The following is a 19,344-nucleotide window of genomic DNA, read 5'->3' on the forward strand; positions in this document are numbered from 1 at the left end:
AGTGATTATAGTGTTTTGGTTGTTGTTGTACAAAGCAGTTTTCATTAGTTATCCCTCCATGTAGTTTTTTCCGCTAGACCGTTAGAAGTCTGTGTTGGTTTTCAGTTGGTGTGATTTTCGGTTTAGTATTGTCTTTTCCCGTCCGTTAGAGGGCGCTAGTAGTTCATGTCTATTTAGTTTTTTCCTTTGCCCTGTCTGCATAGCGTTTTCTGTTAATAAACTCCTTATTTTGTCAAACCTGTGTCTGCCGTGTCTGAGTCTGCACCTGAGCCTCTGAACCCCGAAACGTGACACCTGAGGCTGATGACTGTAAAATATGTTGTATCAATATGTGTGTGTACATATGTCTGTGTTTTCATGTGTTCCTGATACTGAACCTGCAACCAATGTGTAATAGTTGAAACAGGTTCAAAGCAAGACTAAGCGCTACAGCCAGGCTCGCAGCTCGGTGAGGCTGACCTTACTATGCTAGCATGTTCACAATGATGATGCTGATGCTACGCAGGTATAATATTTACTATGTTAATGGTTTAGCATGTTAGCATGCTACCATTTGCTAAATAGCATAAAACACAAAGTAGAGCTGTGGCTGAGGACAGAGCGTTTATTTTTGCTAGCATTTAGTCATAAACAAAAGTTTTGGACAAATCAAAAGTTTGATCTTAATACTAGAGCAAAAGGATTTTTTTTTTTTTTTCAACGTGTGCACCAAATTTCCAATCAGTCGATGTCGAGACAATTCACAGGATAAGCGAAACATCTCAAAATCGGAAAATCAGGAGTGTATCTGATGAGGCAGGTTTCCTGTGATTTCACTAGTCTGCTTGTGTTGCTGTGTCTGTGGTTATTACAGATCACGCACAGAAGCTGGCAGCTCTACACAGTGAAAAATAAAAGAAATGTAGCGCGCGACAACTCCATTACTCCAGAGCCCTTTCACATCTCATTTATAATTAATCTATAATTACAATTCAGAAAAAAAAATAAAATGACTGCATGATTGGCAATCCAAAGTTTTCCCCGGGAACATTAGACACGGGACATGTAGCCTGCCCTCGAGGCAGAACTCGGACTAAAGCATAATCATTCTGAGAATTGACAATGATTTAAAATATGACTGCTAGTTTGCACTGTTGTCCGCTGGGAGCAACTCAATCTTCTGGTCTCGTCCACGACATCCAGAGATTACTCATATGTCAATTCCCACCCAGCATTCATTTCAAACGCCTGTGAGTCGGCTTCTCTCCAAGCAGCAAAGCAATAAATAGTATAGCAGTACTAAGCATTGCTATGAAAAATGTACAGCTGGGCTGTAAATTCAGCCTTTAAACACTACAGAATGCTCAGGTTATCACCTGGTGATACTGCCTGATGTCTGTAATGTAAATTATATGTAAGTTACACACTGTGTTCACTTGCATGTCGTTTTTGATGAAGTGTTGACCTTCATTTATTCCCTGCAGGGTCTTTACGGCCAGCTAAACACCCAGCGGCTGGTAGGAGCTTGTGAAGCTGGTCACTTGGTCTAATAAATCCCGCCACCCCCTTGCCGTGAAATTATATATTAAGAAAATGAAAAGCTAAAGGCAGCATAAATCTAGACAAAATCTTGCTACCTTTCATGTTTTTGCTTATCTACTACTGTGCGTATTTGTGTGTCTGTGAAAGCTTCCAGTCAGAACAGATGGCGGCGGATGGAGGAGCTCTCCCTTGCCGGCGCTCTGCTCTATCAAGACAAGCTGGATTGCCAATAAGAGATTTCACTGCGTGGCAACCCGTCGAGGGATGTGATTTACAGGGATCTGTGCGCTTGGTAGCTCTCTGGCTCACTCATCACAGCAGTTTGTTCAGCTGTCAAGGATGCTACACACAGTACAGTAGAGTGGCGAGGAGCTTAATGACACTGCAGCTTATAGAAAAGGGAATACTCAAAACCTCCTGCACATGGACCCGCTGGTTTTTCATTTGTGCCTGCATCACCGCATGCCTTTTCAGTACAATACTTTTACGGTAATTACACATAAAACAGTCGTTTTCACTCCATAATAAAGAAGCCGAGCTGAAAACATACCATGAAACACTTTAGCATGAGAAATGATTATAAAACTATTTAATTTCACAGTTTTCATCTCAACATAGTGTTTTCTACAGATCTCAGAAGTATGTATCGAAAGGAGTCGCAGTTCAGACAAAGGCAAATATTATTCTTGAAAACCTCTACTACACTGCAGCGGCTCTTATTCATTTTTCAATTATCTAAAAGCTGGCTGGAAGGGCATAAAATAATAACAGTCAAATATGAGAATAGTCTTGATCTTATTTTATGAGACAAGGAAGTTAATAGAAAGGCAGAAGATAGAGACATCCCCTTTGGTTCAATAAAAGCAGCCTTCAAGTGCTGCAGAGACTGATTTTATGCCATTCACGTTAGCGCTATGTCAGCATTTTTTTACAGTGTGGTGATGACTTCCAAAAAATATGTGTGATGTAATCGTCCCTGGTTGAGTAAAAGAAGCTTATTAATAGATCACCTGTGTTGAATTGCTCTTTTAAAATAGACATCACTTTTTTCCATTTTTCATTACTTTTGATACCACCAGTGTGCGGTCAAATAAACCAACAGGAAGCTGAAATGAATAAGAGGAGCTGCAATAAAAGAGAAACAAAAACAATACCACAAGGATTTCTCAGGTTCTGGTCATCTGCGGAAAGGCCTGACAAAATATTTAGATGTTACTACTCGTTTGACTCAGAAACCTGTGTGCTTGCTCAGCTCCGTGGAAAATGCTGGTGGTCGTCTCACCAGATTTGCATCACTCAAGCTATGATTTGCAACAGGAGATCAATTCTTCTTCTGTGCCATACCTGTGACCATGCATGAGTATACGAGAGCCCTTTAGGAATTCAATTTGCAAGTGACAGTTATTTGTGAGACGTGACGCAGCCAGCAATCACATCCTTAATATAGATAGTGCTCGCAAATCACTGCTCTTCTCTTCTCTTTAGCCTTTGCCTATAAAACTGAGTCTTTCTGAGTTACCAGTGTGTACACCGATGGCTGCGAGGCATGATGACATGATGTTAGTTACACCTTGACTATTGGAAAACGCCTTTAATAAGGCTGTATGTTTGCAGGTGTTGTGGAGCACTCCTACATTTGCGAAAATAGCTGTCACAAGCCTATTGTGGCACCAGAGGGAGCTGTGTGAAGGCTGATAAACTGCCTCAAGTGATGTCACTTGAGTCAGTGTTATCGGGGTCTAAAGACAACAGACTTCTGGGGGTGCAGAGTTAGAGGGAAGTGGGTTTTTTACCCCTGTAGTCTGCTCTTCATCTTTGCTTGAGGCTAGCAACTCAAAGCTGCATTAGCAGCTACTAGCACAACATCCCTGAATCTCTGACCAAACTGTCTGAGCTGCATTGTAGGTAATGTGGGCAAAAATGCACCACAACTTGTTCTTTTAAAACATCATCAGTGGGAGAGAAAGAGAATTTTTTTTTTACCTCCATTCATCCCTCACCTCCACCCTCTCCACCTGCAGCCCATCAGGCTATCTTGAAAGCTTACCTGGTGATTTCCTCTTTCAGGGCAGCAGGGTCAGGTGGGTAAAACTTGACACGCAAACACATGGTGAAAGGAGGCTGGGCTGGAGAAGAAAGACAAACACTTAAAATATACTTTCATGTATTGTTTCTAATGTGGTTGGCATGATTTGTGTGTTTTTCTTTGTCTTTGTCATTTTTTGGATGATATATTTTGCACATTATTACTCAAATTTGGACACTGGATTTATCCAACTAATCAGGCATGTGAAATGAAATACTTACATTTCATTTGTTTGGAAATTGACTTTGTAAACTCCAACCAGTGCTGAAAGGGAGAGAAAGACAAGTAAAGACCTGCACTTTTGAGTCGTTAGCCACTAAACTGTCGGTCTGGGGTCTGATTGCTCAGCAGCAGAACATGATGACTTGTAATCTATAGCTGGAAGGCACGGTAGAGTTACTCCCATCTCCTTGCCTTGTGTGTATTCAGAACTCCGACACAGTCACCATGCAGAGAGGAGAAAGCTGTTTGGAAGATAATCAGGAGACTGGTGTTTTCTGTCAGAGTGCTTAAACATCACGAGGTGAAACTGGCTCTAATCAGTGAGATGATGACACGCTGACAATCCACCGCACTCACAATACAGTGACTGTAAAACACAGTCACGCTGTTGCTTTTCACTATTAACTTTTGTAAAGTGTCTTTCAGCTGGCTGAGAATCTGTGAGGAGAATTACATTTACAAGCCTTGAAAGCATCTGTAATCCCACTGAAAGTTCAAAAGTGCATGATTAACAAATACTCAGCCCAAGCCTGCAAATGCACCAAGAGCTGTGTGAGTGTTAATTTCTGTGACTGATATTCACATCAGCCCAAGGTGTTGGCCTTTTGCCAGCCTGCATAATTGACCTGGTGGCATACCTGTCCTGAATATGAAAAAAGACTCATTAGAAGGGGAAAAAAGATTCATTAGACCATTAAGCCCTGGCAGTAACACCTAACAACATTTTTAAAAGCATCCGTCCATGCCTGTGAGACTTCATTGATAATCTGATCTACCTGGTGATCTATAGGCTCTGGAAGCGTACGTGAAGAGCGTAAACCTGTGGAGATGGTGAAGACTACAAATGCACAGAACAGCTACAGAACAAGTGGCCACAGACGGCTTCTTATCTTTGCATCAGCGTCACTTGGAACTTTAAGATTTACATTAAAAGAGTGTTATCAACCTAAAAATCAAAGTTGAGCCTGTTAAACACAGCGCTGCATCACCTTTGACAAGAAAGAAAAATGAAAATGAGAAAGAAAATGATGTGAACTAGTTGGATGTATTTTTAAAAATGAATACTCACCCTCTGTTTGTCTGGGTCAACATATCGAATGCCAAAGTAGTCTTTCTCCAGCAGGTTGAGATGGTGGCAGATGAGGTCAAACAGGTACTGTCCCTTCGCATCCCGCTGAAAAATAAAGAGTATGAGAGCCTCCATCCTCTCCATCTCAACATTTGCATATTCACAGACACACTTCACTGTATGAAGCCCCAGCAGGTCATTGATGCACATATGTGAGCACTCGCATCCAAATTTTACACTCTGCCAAGACAGAAATGAAGAAGAAATTAAAACATACTGATAGGGTCACATCAAAATGATTTTTCAGCCTCTCATCAGTCCATTTTTTAGAGCCTCTGAGAGTCCAAACGGCCACCAGAAAATGTTTTAATATTTCACAATCCTCAAGGGAGATATATGAGGGCCATCAAATATTCATATCGAGGCAGCAGCCACCTGTGAAAGCTTTGAGAAATGCTGCAGCAGAAAAAGACCTGGAAACGCACTGAGACAAGGTGCAGGTGAAGGAAGAGGGAGAGGAAGCCCTGGTTGTGCAACACAGCACAGAAATCTGACCCTCTTTGTATCGTCAAAGAACCTGCAGCATTTTAGTTAGCTTATTAAAACACTAAGAGGAGAAGCTAAGTTGTTCAGCTAACCAAATTCAAATGTTCTGTGTAGTGTTTTTCAGGTGTGACTGTGAGTAGCAGAGGAAAAGGCCTGCTGTCCTGGCAGCGGCAGCAAAACTCATAATGAGCTGGGCCCTTGCATAAAGCTGCATCTGCCCCAAAAGACTCATTAAAAAAACAGTTTTAATGAAGTCTTTACTTAAATCTAACTGCAACAATAAGGTATGTGGCAACAAGGCTGCCACTGAATGCACAACAAAGCATGAGCCAGTAATTGGAGCTTTGGTTATGAATGCATGGCCGGCGAAATTCAACTCTGAGCTAATCCACTGACATATTAAAATAGTTACGGCCCCCTCGTAGGTCAGTATGTATGGACCCAGGTCGTAGACCACATCTCAGAGTCATCTGAGCCAAAACTGTGTCAAACTGGTTCCAAGGCTGCTGCACAGATAAATGACGGGATGGTTTCCTTCAAGGGTTCAACATATTTAAAGAAATTCAGCGAATATCAACATCATATCACTAGAAGCACACGTTAAGATGGTTAAGATGACACCTTCAAGTTAGCTAGTTCAGATTATTCTCAGCCTTCTCCAAAGCAACTGAAAAGGTTTAAAGGATTAGTTGAGTATTTTGGGAAGTCTGAGTTTACATGAGAGGTTCCATACTGCATGTTACTTGCATGTGTAGTCAATATGAAAGTAGTTGCTGGATAACTTAGCTTAGCACAAAGACTGGAACTGGTACATCTACACCAGGGTGATATGCCTGCATAGTGAGTGCATGTACACCCAGTGTGAGCTGAACCGATTATCATGCACACTGTACATACAGGCTATAGCTTTTCTTCCTTCACTGTAAAATACCCTACAGTGCCCTTTAGAAGAGATGCTGCATTCACATAAGTGACACAAAACTGCAAAGTCAGAGAAATTCAAAGGCAGATATATGAGAACGGAAAGGGGAAAAGAGAAGAGAAAGACAAAACCAAATAAATAGAGGGAGAAAACAGAGGAAGGAGAGAGTGAGAGAACAGGCAAGGCCAGCTGACACTGATTAATCTGTCCCAGCAAAGCATGCCACAGCACAGCGATTAAAACGAGAAGACAGGAGAAGAGTTGCATTGATGGGCCGCTCCATGTATGAACCGTTCTCAGACACAGTCCCTGTTGAGATGCATTAGACAATGTGAGAATCTCTGCGATGAAGCCTGTTCACACTTCTGTTTCACTCAATATCAGATCAAATGGCAGAATGAATACCCCTGAGGCAGCATGTGGCTTAACATTGTCAGGGCACACTAAGATTGAGTTATTGCCCTGCTTTGCATTGTTCTATTCTCAAAGTCAAACTGCACTTATTGCCATTCATGACAAGACAACCATGTTGTGAAGGGCTGCTTATTTAAATTCTTACTTACTGAGAAAAATCATTGAGAAATGATGTTAAAGGTTTACTCCTTGCACTCTTCCCAGTACCAGACTGGCTGTCACCAACACGCATAAACAACAATTGATCAAGTGGAGCTTCTCAGTGGGTTGAAGAAGAATAATCCAGAATAATTTTGTCGTGTCTATCCCGGGCAAACATTCATCTTGTAACAATTTGTAATATTACTTATAATCCACTTAAAAATGAAAAAACAACAAAACTTTTTTTGTAATGCTGGCAGTGTGGCTATAGGGATGGTAACATCAGGCAGTTTGTTGGCATGTTTGTAGTGAGAATGGACACAAAGATGCACTTGCACAAGCTGAAAACATTTGAACTTGAGCTAACTCTTGAGCTGAACACAACCACACAGGTATCCACCTACAGACACGGTCGGTGCATCGGCCTCCGCCTGAACTCTGAGCTCCGGTTCTTTCTGTTCATTTCCCTCCCGTCTCTTCTTTCTGGACGATTTTTGAAGCGGATTCATAAATCCTCAGGATACGCACAAATTCTTCAGTCAAGCTGAAAAATGTTTCTAGTAGCACTTATGACGTAAATTCACACCAGCCAAGTAAATTCATGTCTGATAGCATCTTTCCATTGACTTTGTACGCAACCGCACCACTCCGAAAATTCACTTTGTGTTCTGTCTGAACACAGTTGTCTTTAATTTCTGTTGAAATCACACATTCTGTACTTGCTTAATATTTGTAGATTAAAAAAATACTTAGGTCTGTAATGATAAACCTGCCAAAGGATCTGAAGATTAGTTGAACAGGTTTTATTACAATAAAGTACGTCATCTTTGCATCAAAGAAGCATACGAATTAAGCCAAGGGATTCATTAATGATAAACATCATTTCATAGTGTTTTTTTAATAAAATCTGTGAGCCAGAGTTTAATCCACACCAAAGCACAACCCAGGTCCACTTGTGTCAAGCTATGCACTTGCCAGACCTTTCCCAGGATGCACTGGGCCGACCCTCCATCTCCTCTGTCAGTGTGTCTGTATGTCACTGTCACCACACACACCCTGACTCACCGAGACAGGCCTGCTGACTGGCCGAGCAGCAAAAATAGAAACACACACGCACATTCATGTGCTGTCTCACACGCACGCAGGCAGTCTCGGTCCTTCTTGCTCTATTATAAATGTCTTTGGTACACCTGTGAAACCTCCAGATCCACAACATTTTCAGAGCCTATACCTCCCACTCCCTCCATCTGCTGTGCACTGTAGTGTAAACTACAGCGATGCCCAAAAAAGCCTTCCCAATTAATCATGTTGTTACTGCCTGTGTCTCTATGTGCCATGTGTGTGCGTGTGTGAGAGAGAAGTTACTGATGATCCATGTCCAAGTTAGTAGTTATGGAAAAACAACAGGGAGGCAGGGCGATTTGTCTCAGTCCAGCATTTTAACACATAAATGAGAAGGAGTGAAATGTATTAGCAAAAGCCATTCATGAAGAATTCTCATCTCTAAAATGTCGTCACAAAAACAAGGCAGGGTGATTTTTTCGAGCATCGGCACAACGCAAGCACACATATTAACCACAATGGATTTATCAGATGTTAGGACAGATTTGAAATGGTACGACTTAATAAAGAGCTCCTGATCTTGAGTCTTCTATTGTGCATCACAATGAGTGCAGGTAATCCCATTGTTCCTGGTAATTTACCTGACTCTGCACTCTGATGCAGTTTGTAACGATGAGATCGAAGCACACTCCGAGTTTGCTCCACGCTCATTGTCTGGCTCCACTGAACAGCCACAGAATAAAGCAGGGAGGTCTCTCTTGCCCATAGGCAGCTGACCAAACACTTGTAATGTATATGTGGCGTTGTGTTGCATACTGATGAGACACACTGAACTTCAGTGAGCTGACCGGGGCCCCACGGGGACACAAGGGCAGGCTCTGAGGCAGAAACATTATTGATCTGAAGCTAAGTGTTCTTCTACATCCTTACGAGATTTAAACCCAGAGCTAGGATGCAATACACTGGTGGCTACACAGAGGAAATCCTATATGGTGCCAGTTAAAGCAGTGTTTTATTGTTTTTGAGTAGATAAATTGCAGATCTTTTATGTGGTTGTGGTCGTGTGATTTTAGTGTGGTAATTGCTTCTCTCGCAGTTTTCATTCCCTTAGGTTTTATTGCTGCAGAGGGAATAATTAGATTCATGCTATTTTAGGATTAAAACAATTTCATTGCCAAAGCATCAGGAAATCAGGAAATAAAATTACCCGCAAGGGAGAAAAATGGCTTTAGAACTTATACAATAGGCTTTGCAGTGGGATTGTTCTTTGTTTATACGCAATGTATGAGTTTGAGACTGTAGAACGCATTGTGAATAAATTCTTTAGGATGCACGGCACTGTGTAAACTGCAACCTCTCATGGATGTAAACCCATCATACTGTACTGTAGCTGTCGCTCGCATTAATCTCAACATTTCATGTGTGCAAGTGTTGCATTTTTGTTATAAACTCTTAAAAGAGGCAGGAAGAGTCATGTTTTCATGTGAGTGCTGCAGTGAGGTTGTAGTAATTGGGCTTTTAAAGCAGAGTTGACTTTTAATCTGTAATGCTACATCACATTTCAGAGTAAACAAAGCATGGCTTAAACATTGCCTACTGTCATCTCATCACATCACGTTGCAGAGATTTGGAACTATTAATGAGCTTCGTGTCAGCTTGTTTTCCTATGGGTTCATTTGGAATTAGACTGTACTGACATACAGTCTCTAACAGACTTAAGTTAAAAAAAGCAGCTGAATAGACATGAAAATTTGTTTATTTTCCTGCATTTAGTATAAAGCTTTATGTTTCTTGACAAGTCAGAGATCTAGATTAAGCTCTCTCTTAATCTGCTGAAGTCACTGAATGACTGTAGGATTTTCATGATGTCCTTATTCATGTCTGAAATAGATTTTTTCCCATTACAGACCCGCTGATGGCCCTCATGTAAGATTAGTTCGATCTGTGAAACTTGCCCTGCACCATTTTTAAACCAGTTTTGAAAAATTTGCATTTGCACTCATCAAACTTAGTGACCCAAACCAGCTTCCCAGAGTAATTAAACCCCATTCAGCACCCGCTTAACAAACTCACTCTGAGTGCAGCCTCTTCAGCTGTGTGGTGTGTGAACAGGATCACACTTTCCTACTGAAAATATGAAGTACTACTGAGGTTGATCTATTTGTTATCAATCAAATGTCTTTTCTGAGCCAGAAAATTATTTATCCTGTACAATAAAATCATGATAAGCATCTCCTCTATATGAATTTACAGCAGATGACAGGCCAAGTTAGCTGAGACAGTCTTTAAACCATCTTGCAATTCTATATAGGAGCTAGACAAAATAATCTAAACACATACACCAATAAACAAACACACACCGATACAGAGGAAGCTGAAGAAGGTTGGGGTAATCAAGAACGAGCAGACAGGTGTAGACCAGAAGTACTGCAGCTTTTGAGTTCACAGAAGCAAAAATGCAGATTCGGGAGATGTTTGAGATCACAAAGAAGGACTTGTAGTTGGTCTCGAGGATGCTCTAGCAAACTGTCACAGGACTAAGGCAGAGCAGGCAGGCCTCAGACTGTCCTGGCAGATGGGTCTGTCACAGGTCGTCAAACATGAAATTCAGGGGGAACAATGCAGATTCCATCTTTTATGGAGCAGTGGATGAGCTTTTGACTCTTGCAAAGGTTTTCTCATCCAGCCTACACATGCTCTGTGGCCTTAACGGCTTATGACAGGATCCATCGGGCCCATAGCTCGAGTTGAACGCTCACAGTAGCTCCTTCACACTGAAAGGAGGGAGCTGAGGCGGTTCAGGCGCCCGATCAAGATGTCTCCTGGATGCATGCCTGTTAAGTTGTTCTGGGTAAGTTCAACAAGACAGAGACCCAGAGACAACACACAAGACGCGGCAGAGAATACACATCCCGTTCGGTTTGTGGTCTCCCACAGGAGGAGTTGCAGTCTGTGGCTGAGGAGATGGACATCTGCCACTGCAACCTGGACTCTGTTAAGCAGTAGAAAACGGGTGATTGCATCAACTGCTCTTGTCAAATTGGAGAAAGTTGGACAGCAGTAAACAGTTGTTGTGGCACTGTGTAGCAGTGGTAGTAAAGGTAACTGCTAGTAGTGACAACAGTTGTTGGGCCTGCAGTAACTGTGTTAGCAGCAACATGCATGTGCCCATGTTCATGTACGTAATATTTTCCCTATGAGAAATGTGACATGTTAGCGATAAGAGTAGTAATGCGTGCAGCGGGCAGCCGTGGTATTAGCCACAGTGTCTCATGGGTAAATGAGATTAGTGCAGGCCCGTCGGTGGGGGAGGAATGCATTAAACAAGCAGAGACCCGTAAGTGCTTTATGGAAGCACGCGCAGTGTTTCATCACAGCTGTAATAAAAGTGATAAACGGAGAGATGGAAATAACCCAGACTGGGGCCAAATGATCACTGTGGTCCTTAGTGGAGCATGAGCAGCGGCACGCCGCTCCCTCTGACTGGCCGGGCCTTGCGTCAGATTAATTATTGAGAGAGGTTCCATATCAGCTTGGGAAACACCACATCAATAAATGATGGTGTCACTTCAAGCTAAGGGATGGAAAGTGCAACAACTAAGCACACGGTCCTGAAAGGTTACTGCTTCTAGGGCAGCTTCTGGTAACACTGGTGCTCGACAATGTTTCGCTTTAGCTTTGTATTTACATATAGCTCCGAGCTCCTGGGAAGCAGGTGATTAAGCCCAGGAATGGTTTATGGTGGTCTTAAACAACGCCCGCTTCTTTAGGGCTCAACTGCAGAGCTGATAGTTGGCATATTTCAGTGCCCCACTGCATGATCTTTATGCTGATTTTCACTGTTCTTAAAGATGCTGCCTCCAAGGCCGTGAGCGGCGGGGCCAGTAAATGGCTTACTGTAATCTTATGATATGGTAATGTGTACTTTCCATACTCTGGAGAGCAGGCAGAGAAGTGGAAGACCGTAGTGGATGCTCCTGTCAGTCAGCAGCTGAATAATGTTAAGATTTACACTCAACATGCCTTCCCTGACGATCTAATGTAATAACGCCTTCACAATATTAAATAAATTTAAATTTCAGTTTGGCCTGGTGATGTGCACTGTGGGCTAAAGCAGATTTAACTGGGCCTCTCTCAGTATTTACGTAGCAGAGCGGAAACACATCCTGCAGACCAGTTCCCTTCATGAAGGTGATGTTGGTTTCTCTTAAATTTTAGGAAGCAACTAAGCTATTTCTGCCAATCAGATTTATCAGGGAATTATAATATTTTCAGTTCATGAAGAACAAATTGGTTTTAGAGCTGCTGAAAGAGGAAGTTGTTAGTGATCCTTTGCCTCCTCTCAGTGTTTGGAATTTAAAGTTGGATATTTTTGGGAAATTACGTATTAACTGTCTTGCCGAGGGTTCAATGAGAAGATCAATACCACTCTCCTGCCATGAGTGCGCAGCTAGTTAGTCTATCTTAGGATAAAGACTGGAAATAGCTGGCATGTCTTTATCCAAAGCTACAACTAAATATAAAGCTCTAAATAAACTAAATTGCCAAAAATGCATGTCGGAACCCAAAGGTAAGATCCAAAACACTCAGTGATCAAGCTGAGCAGGGAAGAAGCCAATATTTAAGTGACAATAGCTCAGTTCAAGCCATCCAAAAACACAGGGCCACACACCAGTATAATATGCTGACTGTGGTGAAAAAGACCGTGAATAAGCTCCTCTGCTGGTAATCTACAGGGATGACTCACTGCTTTACAGTTTAGACTCACTTGATCCTCTCTATGAAATTCCAAAAAATGTATAAGACCGGATCTTTATTTGCCTGCACAGCCATTACTTTAAATTTGGCCGCATGCTGGTGATTCACTCTTGCCGCACAGCACGGTGGCACTGATTTAAATTGCTCAGGCTATATCATCCGTCCCCAGATTTAACCTCTACATAACTCAAGAAGCAACACTAGTGTGAACTAATGCAGTGAGAATGTGTTTTATGTGCCTGAGCTTAACTGCTTTAACTTTCTATTTTACTTTCAAGTGAGTTAGTTTGAGACTTCTTGCACAGAACTTGCTTAAACATTTTACTAAAACATTTTCTCTCGACTGTACTTTAGATTGCAATAACTTGCAGTCACATTTGGTGAAAGATTCTGGCTCTGCACAAAGCTTGCAGGTAATACTCTCTTAAAGGAATAGTTTGACATTTTGAGAAAATATGCTTTCATTCACTCTCTCGCTGAGAGTTAGATGAGATGATCGACACCACTCATGTCTGTGTGCTAAGCATGAAGCCAGAGCCAGGAGGTGATCAGGTTATTTTAGCTTAGCATACAGACTGTATACAGGGGTTAACAGCTAGCCTGGATCTTTCCAGTGTTGAAAAATATGCCTGCCAGCTCCTAAAAAGCTCATCAATCAATTCACTAATTATCTTCTTTGTTTAATCCATCTACAGATAAAAGAAATGGTGAGTTGTGGTTTCATGAGGCGGTAGGCTTACGTCCCACAACTAGACTCCAGGAAGTCATTGACAATTTTACACAAAGTGACTATTTGTGTTTACCAACAACTTGAACCATTACTTCCTGTTTTCTAACCTTACCATCTTATTCTGCCCCATTTTTTTTTTTTTTTTTTGCTTGAGATGATTGCTTCATTTGTTTCTTTGTTGTCTGAACTGAAATGTGCTTGACTTGTACATGGTTGTAAAAACGAAAACTCCACCCTTTCCAGTTTGTGAGACGATAATGATACTGACAAATAACCCAAGCTAAGCATTTCTGTGGCTGTTTGGTTTGTACTGAAATACACTATCACCCACCAACAGCCACAGAGTTAAGTGGTTTCAATCTGTGGATTTCCTTTGACATCCTCAAAGAGAGAATCTTAAATTCCTGAAGAATCCTTCAAACAAATATCAGGTTTGACATTATTTACATATTATTTACATATACAGTGCAAGTCACCTCTATCATAGCCTTTTTATGTTCACTCACATGCCCTTAAACAACCCCTTAGCTGCAAGAGGGAAGGACAGCGATCCTCTTAAAAAGATGTTCCCTGTCAGCAGGCTGCCATCTTATTGCCCTTCGACTCAGCGATGCTGGGACTGCGTTCCCAATCAGTGCTCGGTTGTGTAAATCCTCTCTAGTTGAGATAGAGGTTCAGGCTCCCAGGGGCTCCATTACATACGACAGTGGAGAAGTGGCCCTGAGAGCAGGAAACCCATAAGAGTTACAGGGGCAACCGTGCTCTGAGTGCTCAGCAATGCTTTAACGCACCGGTAAGGAACGTTTTTGAAAAGGAGAGATGAGAAGGCAATAAAATGCTGTGCAGGAAAGGAACATGATTGTAGTTGATTGGAGTAAAGTGATGGAGGAAGACGATTAAGGAAAGGTGAACATATAATAAAGCAAAAGAGAAAGCAACAGTACAAAAAGAAAGACAACAGTGGCAAAGTGTCCTGTTGCCCCAGTTGAGTGGTCTCTCAGGCTTTTCTGCAGGAAATGGGCAGTGATGTGCGATGACATAAAAAGAAGCCAAACCACTGAGCACCTGTTCTCGCTGTCCTTCCTTTAACCCTCTAGCTCGAGGGACCGAGCAGCGCACTTATTATAAGTCATTTTGAATTGAAGAACATTTTGAAGCTTTAGGTCTAACTCTGGCAATTATCAATCTGGATCCTGTTTTCTACATTTTTTATCTTTTTTTCATTGCACCACATCACGTTTTGATGAGGCTAAAAGCCAAAATGTAGAAAAAACATGCTTTGGGTGCTTTCCTTGACAACCTACTGGTCCCATAGCAGTGCACAAACAAAACATGAATACCTTAACTTTCAACACAGCCATCGCTGGGGAGCCAGTCCTCACCAGAAAAACGGCCATGTATGTCGACTTCATTCCAAAGTCGGGTCATTTAGTGTGAAGAGCAAGAAAGCCTGCATATGGAGGATGTCGGGTGGAAGGTGGAGACAGCTAGTCATGACATGTGTGAAACCAAAAGCCAACACTGACCTATTCTGTGACACAATGTATTAAAGCTACAGTAACATACTTATTTTAACCCAATCCATGATCTTTTCCTAAGCCTAACCAACTAGTTTTGTTGCCTAAACCTAAGCAAACTGTCACTGTCTCACAACGTTAACAACATGAGGATGAAGGTCCACTACAATGAAGGTCCGCCCTCATCGCTGCACTGATATGTGTCACTTTGGGCGTCATTGGCAATCGACCTATTCAGTCATATAGACATGCGGCTGTGTTGGATGTGGTGTTGCAGTTTCTGGGCTGCGTTCACATCAACATCATTATGTGAATAAACTTCAATGTTGCAGTACATCAAAACCATCTGAGAACGCATCAATAAAGATCCAGGGCTCACAGTCAAGGTTGATGATGTGTACACATCTTGAGCAAGCAGCTACAAACAAGCGATCAGAAGATAGCAAGTGTCTTTCATTGCTAAGTCAGTGGATTGTGGCCATGAAATCTAAAGAACTGGTGAGTGATAAAAAAAATGGATTCAGACCAGGGAAGTGTTTCAAAGTCATGTTGGAGTGCAGCTGAACGCTTGTTCTCTGTAGAGAGAGGTAAGAGCTGGTGCTGTGTCTGGCATTTAAACAAGCTCTGCAGTAATGTGCAGTATGCCCAGTCAACATTTCCACTGTAGCCTCATGCTAAAGTAAGACACCTTAGTGACTCAAAAATGGCAAGGCAAGTTTACTGGTAAAGCACCTTTCAACAGGAAGACTTCACATGACATGAAAGACATTCAGAAAAGAAACACAAGGCAATCTCAAAAGACAACAGAATTGGAATGGGATTTGTAAGAGTAAAATACAATAGAAGTTAAAAATAAGAAAGAAATAGAATAAAACGGATAAAACAGGAGAAAGAAATTACAGTGCAGTTATAGCACAATTCAAGATATGAATAAACAGACCAATATTTAATTCAATAAATTGCAGTGGCAAACATAAAAGTCTTTAGTCCTGGGGCGTCAATATAAAACTGTTCTTAGATTTATTCTTGAACTTAAGATAATTTCCGACGGTGTGCTTTCGTTTGTTTCATAAAATAGCCATACATAACTGCGGCATTAAAAAGCAAACAGTACAAATCATGACCGTAGGAGTTTTGGTTCCCTGAAATGTTTTTCAGTATGCTTTATTTTGAAAGTTTAATACCAGACATATTTATTATTGCAGACATGGTAGACCGACGTGTGTATTATACACTGGCGTGATACTGGCTAGGCTAATTCCTCACACCTTTAACTGATTGATTCCTATCAAATTGTTCATAAAGCTCATGCAAAGTGCCCCACAGGCTCGGACACATAGGCATCCCAGTCTGCAGTGCACCTGCAGAACCAGCAGGAAAATCACTTACACCAGGTTAGACTTTGCTTTCAGATGAGATCATTTCCATTTCATACACAACTCCTCACACACGGTTTTCTGTTCAAGTCATACTTAGGATCAAAATTTATCCAAAGTCTGTTTTTATAAATGAGGCCCCTTAGTTTAAACAACTGAGGGATGGACTTTGTTCCAGATAATGTGGAGCATAAAAACTGAATGTTGCGTCTCCATGTTAGTTTTGATTCTGGGGACAGTAAGCAGATTGAAAGGTCTGGATGGTTCATAACAGAGCAGCAGATCAGAAATGTATTCAGGGCCTAATTCAGTCCTTCATAAACCAACACTATTTTCAAATCAATTCTTTGACAAACAGGAAGTCAGTGCAAAGATCTGCTACTGTTGATTAGTACAACATGACAGGTGTGTGCAGGGCAGAACGTACAGAATCAATTAAAGTGGCACAGCCAGGTACAGTATGTACAGTGTATGATGCCATCCGCTCCAGCAGAGATCAGCGGTTACAGTTCCTTCTTTTTCCTGTCAATATTTCAGGCTATTTTAGCTGACAGCAACCAAAGCAGGTAATCCAGAAATACAAGAGGTGGAGGATTTTTAGCCAAATGCAATAAAACCAAATGTGTAATATGGTTACATCTTGCAATATTTAAATGTTACTTCTTAAATACAGCTGCAAGGTACAAACTCAAATTTGTTTTATTATATTAATTAGTCTGAGAGCACAGGCGACAGAAATACTGAAAATATACAATATAATTTTATGTATATTACAGATTTTCAGTTCCAAAAAGCAATGGAATCGACTCTGGCCTCAAGACGTGTCATTTTTCTCACATTAAACTATTACTGTCATTCTGAGACGAGCCTTTTAAGAAACGAGGGGACACTAAATTGGATCCACTAAACTGTGCCAAAAATCTGGAACATTGCTGCAGATCACAGGAGACTTTCTGCAAATAGAAATGTAAATGTTCTCCACACTTTCATTTATCAGTCTGAGGTTTTCTGCATGAGACCCAACTTTAGTCTTGGATCTTACTTAGACACACACAATAACTGCGATTACAAACCTAATTCAGCAGCTCCTGTTGGCTGGAGATCCAAGACAAGCATACACACGTTTGACCAAGCAAAATTCAAGGTAAGGTAGGATAATATAACACCATGTTTTCTTATTGGATCAACTCTGTTCCTCTGGATACAGATTAAGCATCACTGCAAACACATTCTTCACACCTGTACCATCTGGCGTCTGCCGGAGTGTGGAACAGTTCCCGTAACTCACAAACGTGTCTTAGACAGGCTCCAATAAAAAGCTTGTTACAGCAGAGCACGTGAAGGGCAATGAAAATCCATCCAATAGTTGTCAAGATATTTCACTCAAAATAACAAAAGTCAACCTCATGGTGGCACTAGATGAGTCAGCAGGCTTTATCTGCTGAGGACCATGAATCTCTGTACAAAATGTTATGGCAATTCAATCAATAGATGTTGAGATGTTTCAGTCTGGACCAAACTGGTGGACCAACAGACATTGCTATCCACAGATTCACAACGCGGTTAAAACGGTTTTGGTCATCTCACTTTGTGACCTGAACCCACAACCAAAGACACTGAGGAGGAATGTTGGATGCTGCTGTTCTGCAATACACATTATCAGCAAATCCAACATCTTGGCTGGCGCAGGGAGAAGAACACCAGAGGAGAACAAGGCAGGACAAGGCAGGTGTGCAGAAAGCATTACAAGGCAGAAAACTTCTGATCTTTATTAAGCTAAGCCTTCAAACAAAGTCCAAATCAATTTTAACTGAATCAACACAAACTTAACTCAGACCAGAAGGACCGGCGAGAAATATTTTACTGGAGAGAATAATAGCTTTCTGCTCAGCAAATGTCAAGCAGTTCTCTTAAAAGCCACTGACCATGAAGAAGCAGAGAAAGAACGACCAATTAAGAACCAATCACAGTAAATTGAGCAAAACTATAGCTGCTATGTGAGAAATAAGAAAGTCAAGAGACTATTTAAAACCACGGTGTAGGACAGTTCTGCTCACAATATCTAATAAAACTCCCATTTCAAGCTAAGTGCTAAGTGCTAAGCTAACTGCAGTAAATGCCCAGAGGTCACTTTACCCAACAACTACTCAGCTTCCTAGGCCCTACAATGGCAGTCCATTTAAGAGATTAACTGCTAATATGTAGACATTATTTGGCTGAGCAAACCTTCGACTCTCTGTGAAAAGGTAAGCGATACGATTCACAGCGTGAGACTGTGGCTGAATTAGTGAGTGAACGATGGTGACACAGTCATGTGAAAGACATGCAATATAAAAACCTGTCTACAAATTAAATGTGGCTTGTAGAGCAGAAAGACTGTGCTACAAAAAACATGGCCGGCATCTAGAAAGATGTTGGCTGCACGCTATGAGAAGAGCCTCAGGGCAGGACTGTAACAAAAGGCTGAGAGCTCCAACAACACAGACAGCGGTTCACCGTGTAAAAAGTGCAAACAGCCGATACCGAGCGGACAGCAGGTCAAACGTGTTACTGATCACGGCCCATGATAGAAGGAGGCGCCCTGCATCTGCTGCGCTTGCATCCAGACAAGGATTCAGAAGGACACTGTGTTGTTTCAGAGCCCACACACACACCAGGCACTTAGCTATCCTACAGCACATGCACATGCGTATATGCAGGAACGCACACACACACACACACACACAGGTTTATCATTATCTTCTTTCATCAAAGTACCAGATGGTGTGCACACACAGGCAGACATGCTCTCAGACAATAGAGAGGCAATGTATCCTCCACACAAAAGCTTTTTTATGATCGTTCCTCATGCTCCCCAGAATGCACCACGAGCACACTTGTGCATTGGATGAATTGGTTTATTTCCTTTGGGGACAATCTGACCGTCAGTGTGCTGTCATAACAGTCAGGACGCTGCCAGAGTGGTTTTGTGAATGGAAAA

General features: G+C 41.7%; 1 protein-coding gene across 1 annotated transcript in view; it reads right to left on the reverse strand.

The window, feature by feature from the left end:
- Nucleotides 1-19,344, reverse strand: part of LOC121606155 (FERM domain-containing protein 5-like) — a 65,917-nt gene that overhangs the window by 11,940 nt on the left and 34,633 nt on the right. The window contains exons 2-4 of the mRNA XM_041936347.1: nt 4,899-5,003; nt 3,829-3,871; nt 3,569-3,647 (exon numbers count right to left, since the gene is read on the reverse strand). Of these exons, the coding sequence (XP_041792281.1) occupies nt 3,569-3,647; nt 3,829-3,871; nt 4,899-5,003 (227 nt within the window). The remainder of the gene's footprint in view (nt 1-3,568; nt 3,648-3,828; nt 3,872-4,898; nt 5,004-19,344) is intronic.

This window comes from Chelmon rostratus, chromosome 1 (genome assembly GCF_017976325.1).
Source record: "Chelmon rostratus isolate fCheRos1 chromosome 1, fCheRos1.pri, whole genome shotgun sequence".
In the NCBI taxonomy this organism is placed as follows: Eukaryota; Metazoa; Chordata; class Actinopteri; order Chaetodontiformes; family Chaetodontidae; genus Chelmon; species Chelmon rostratus.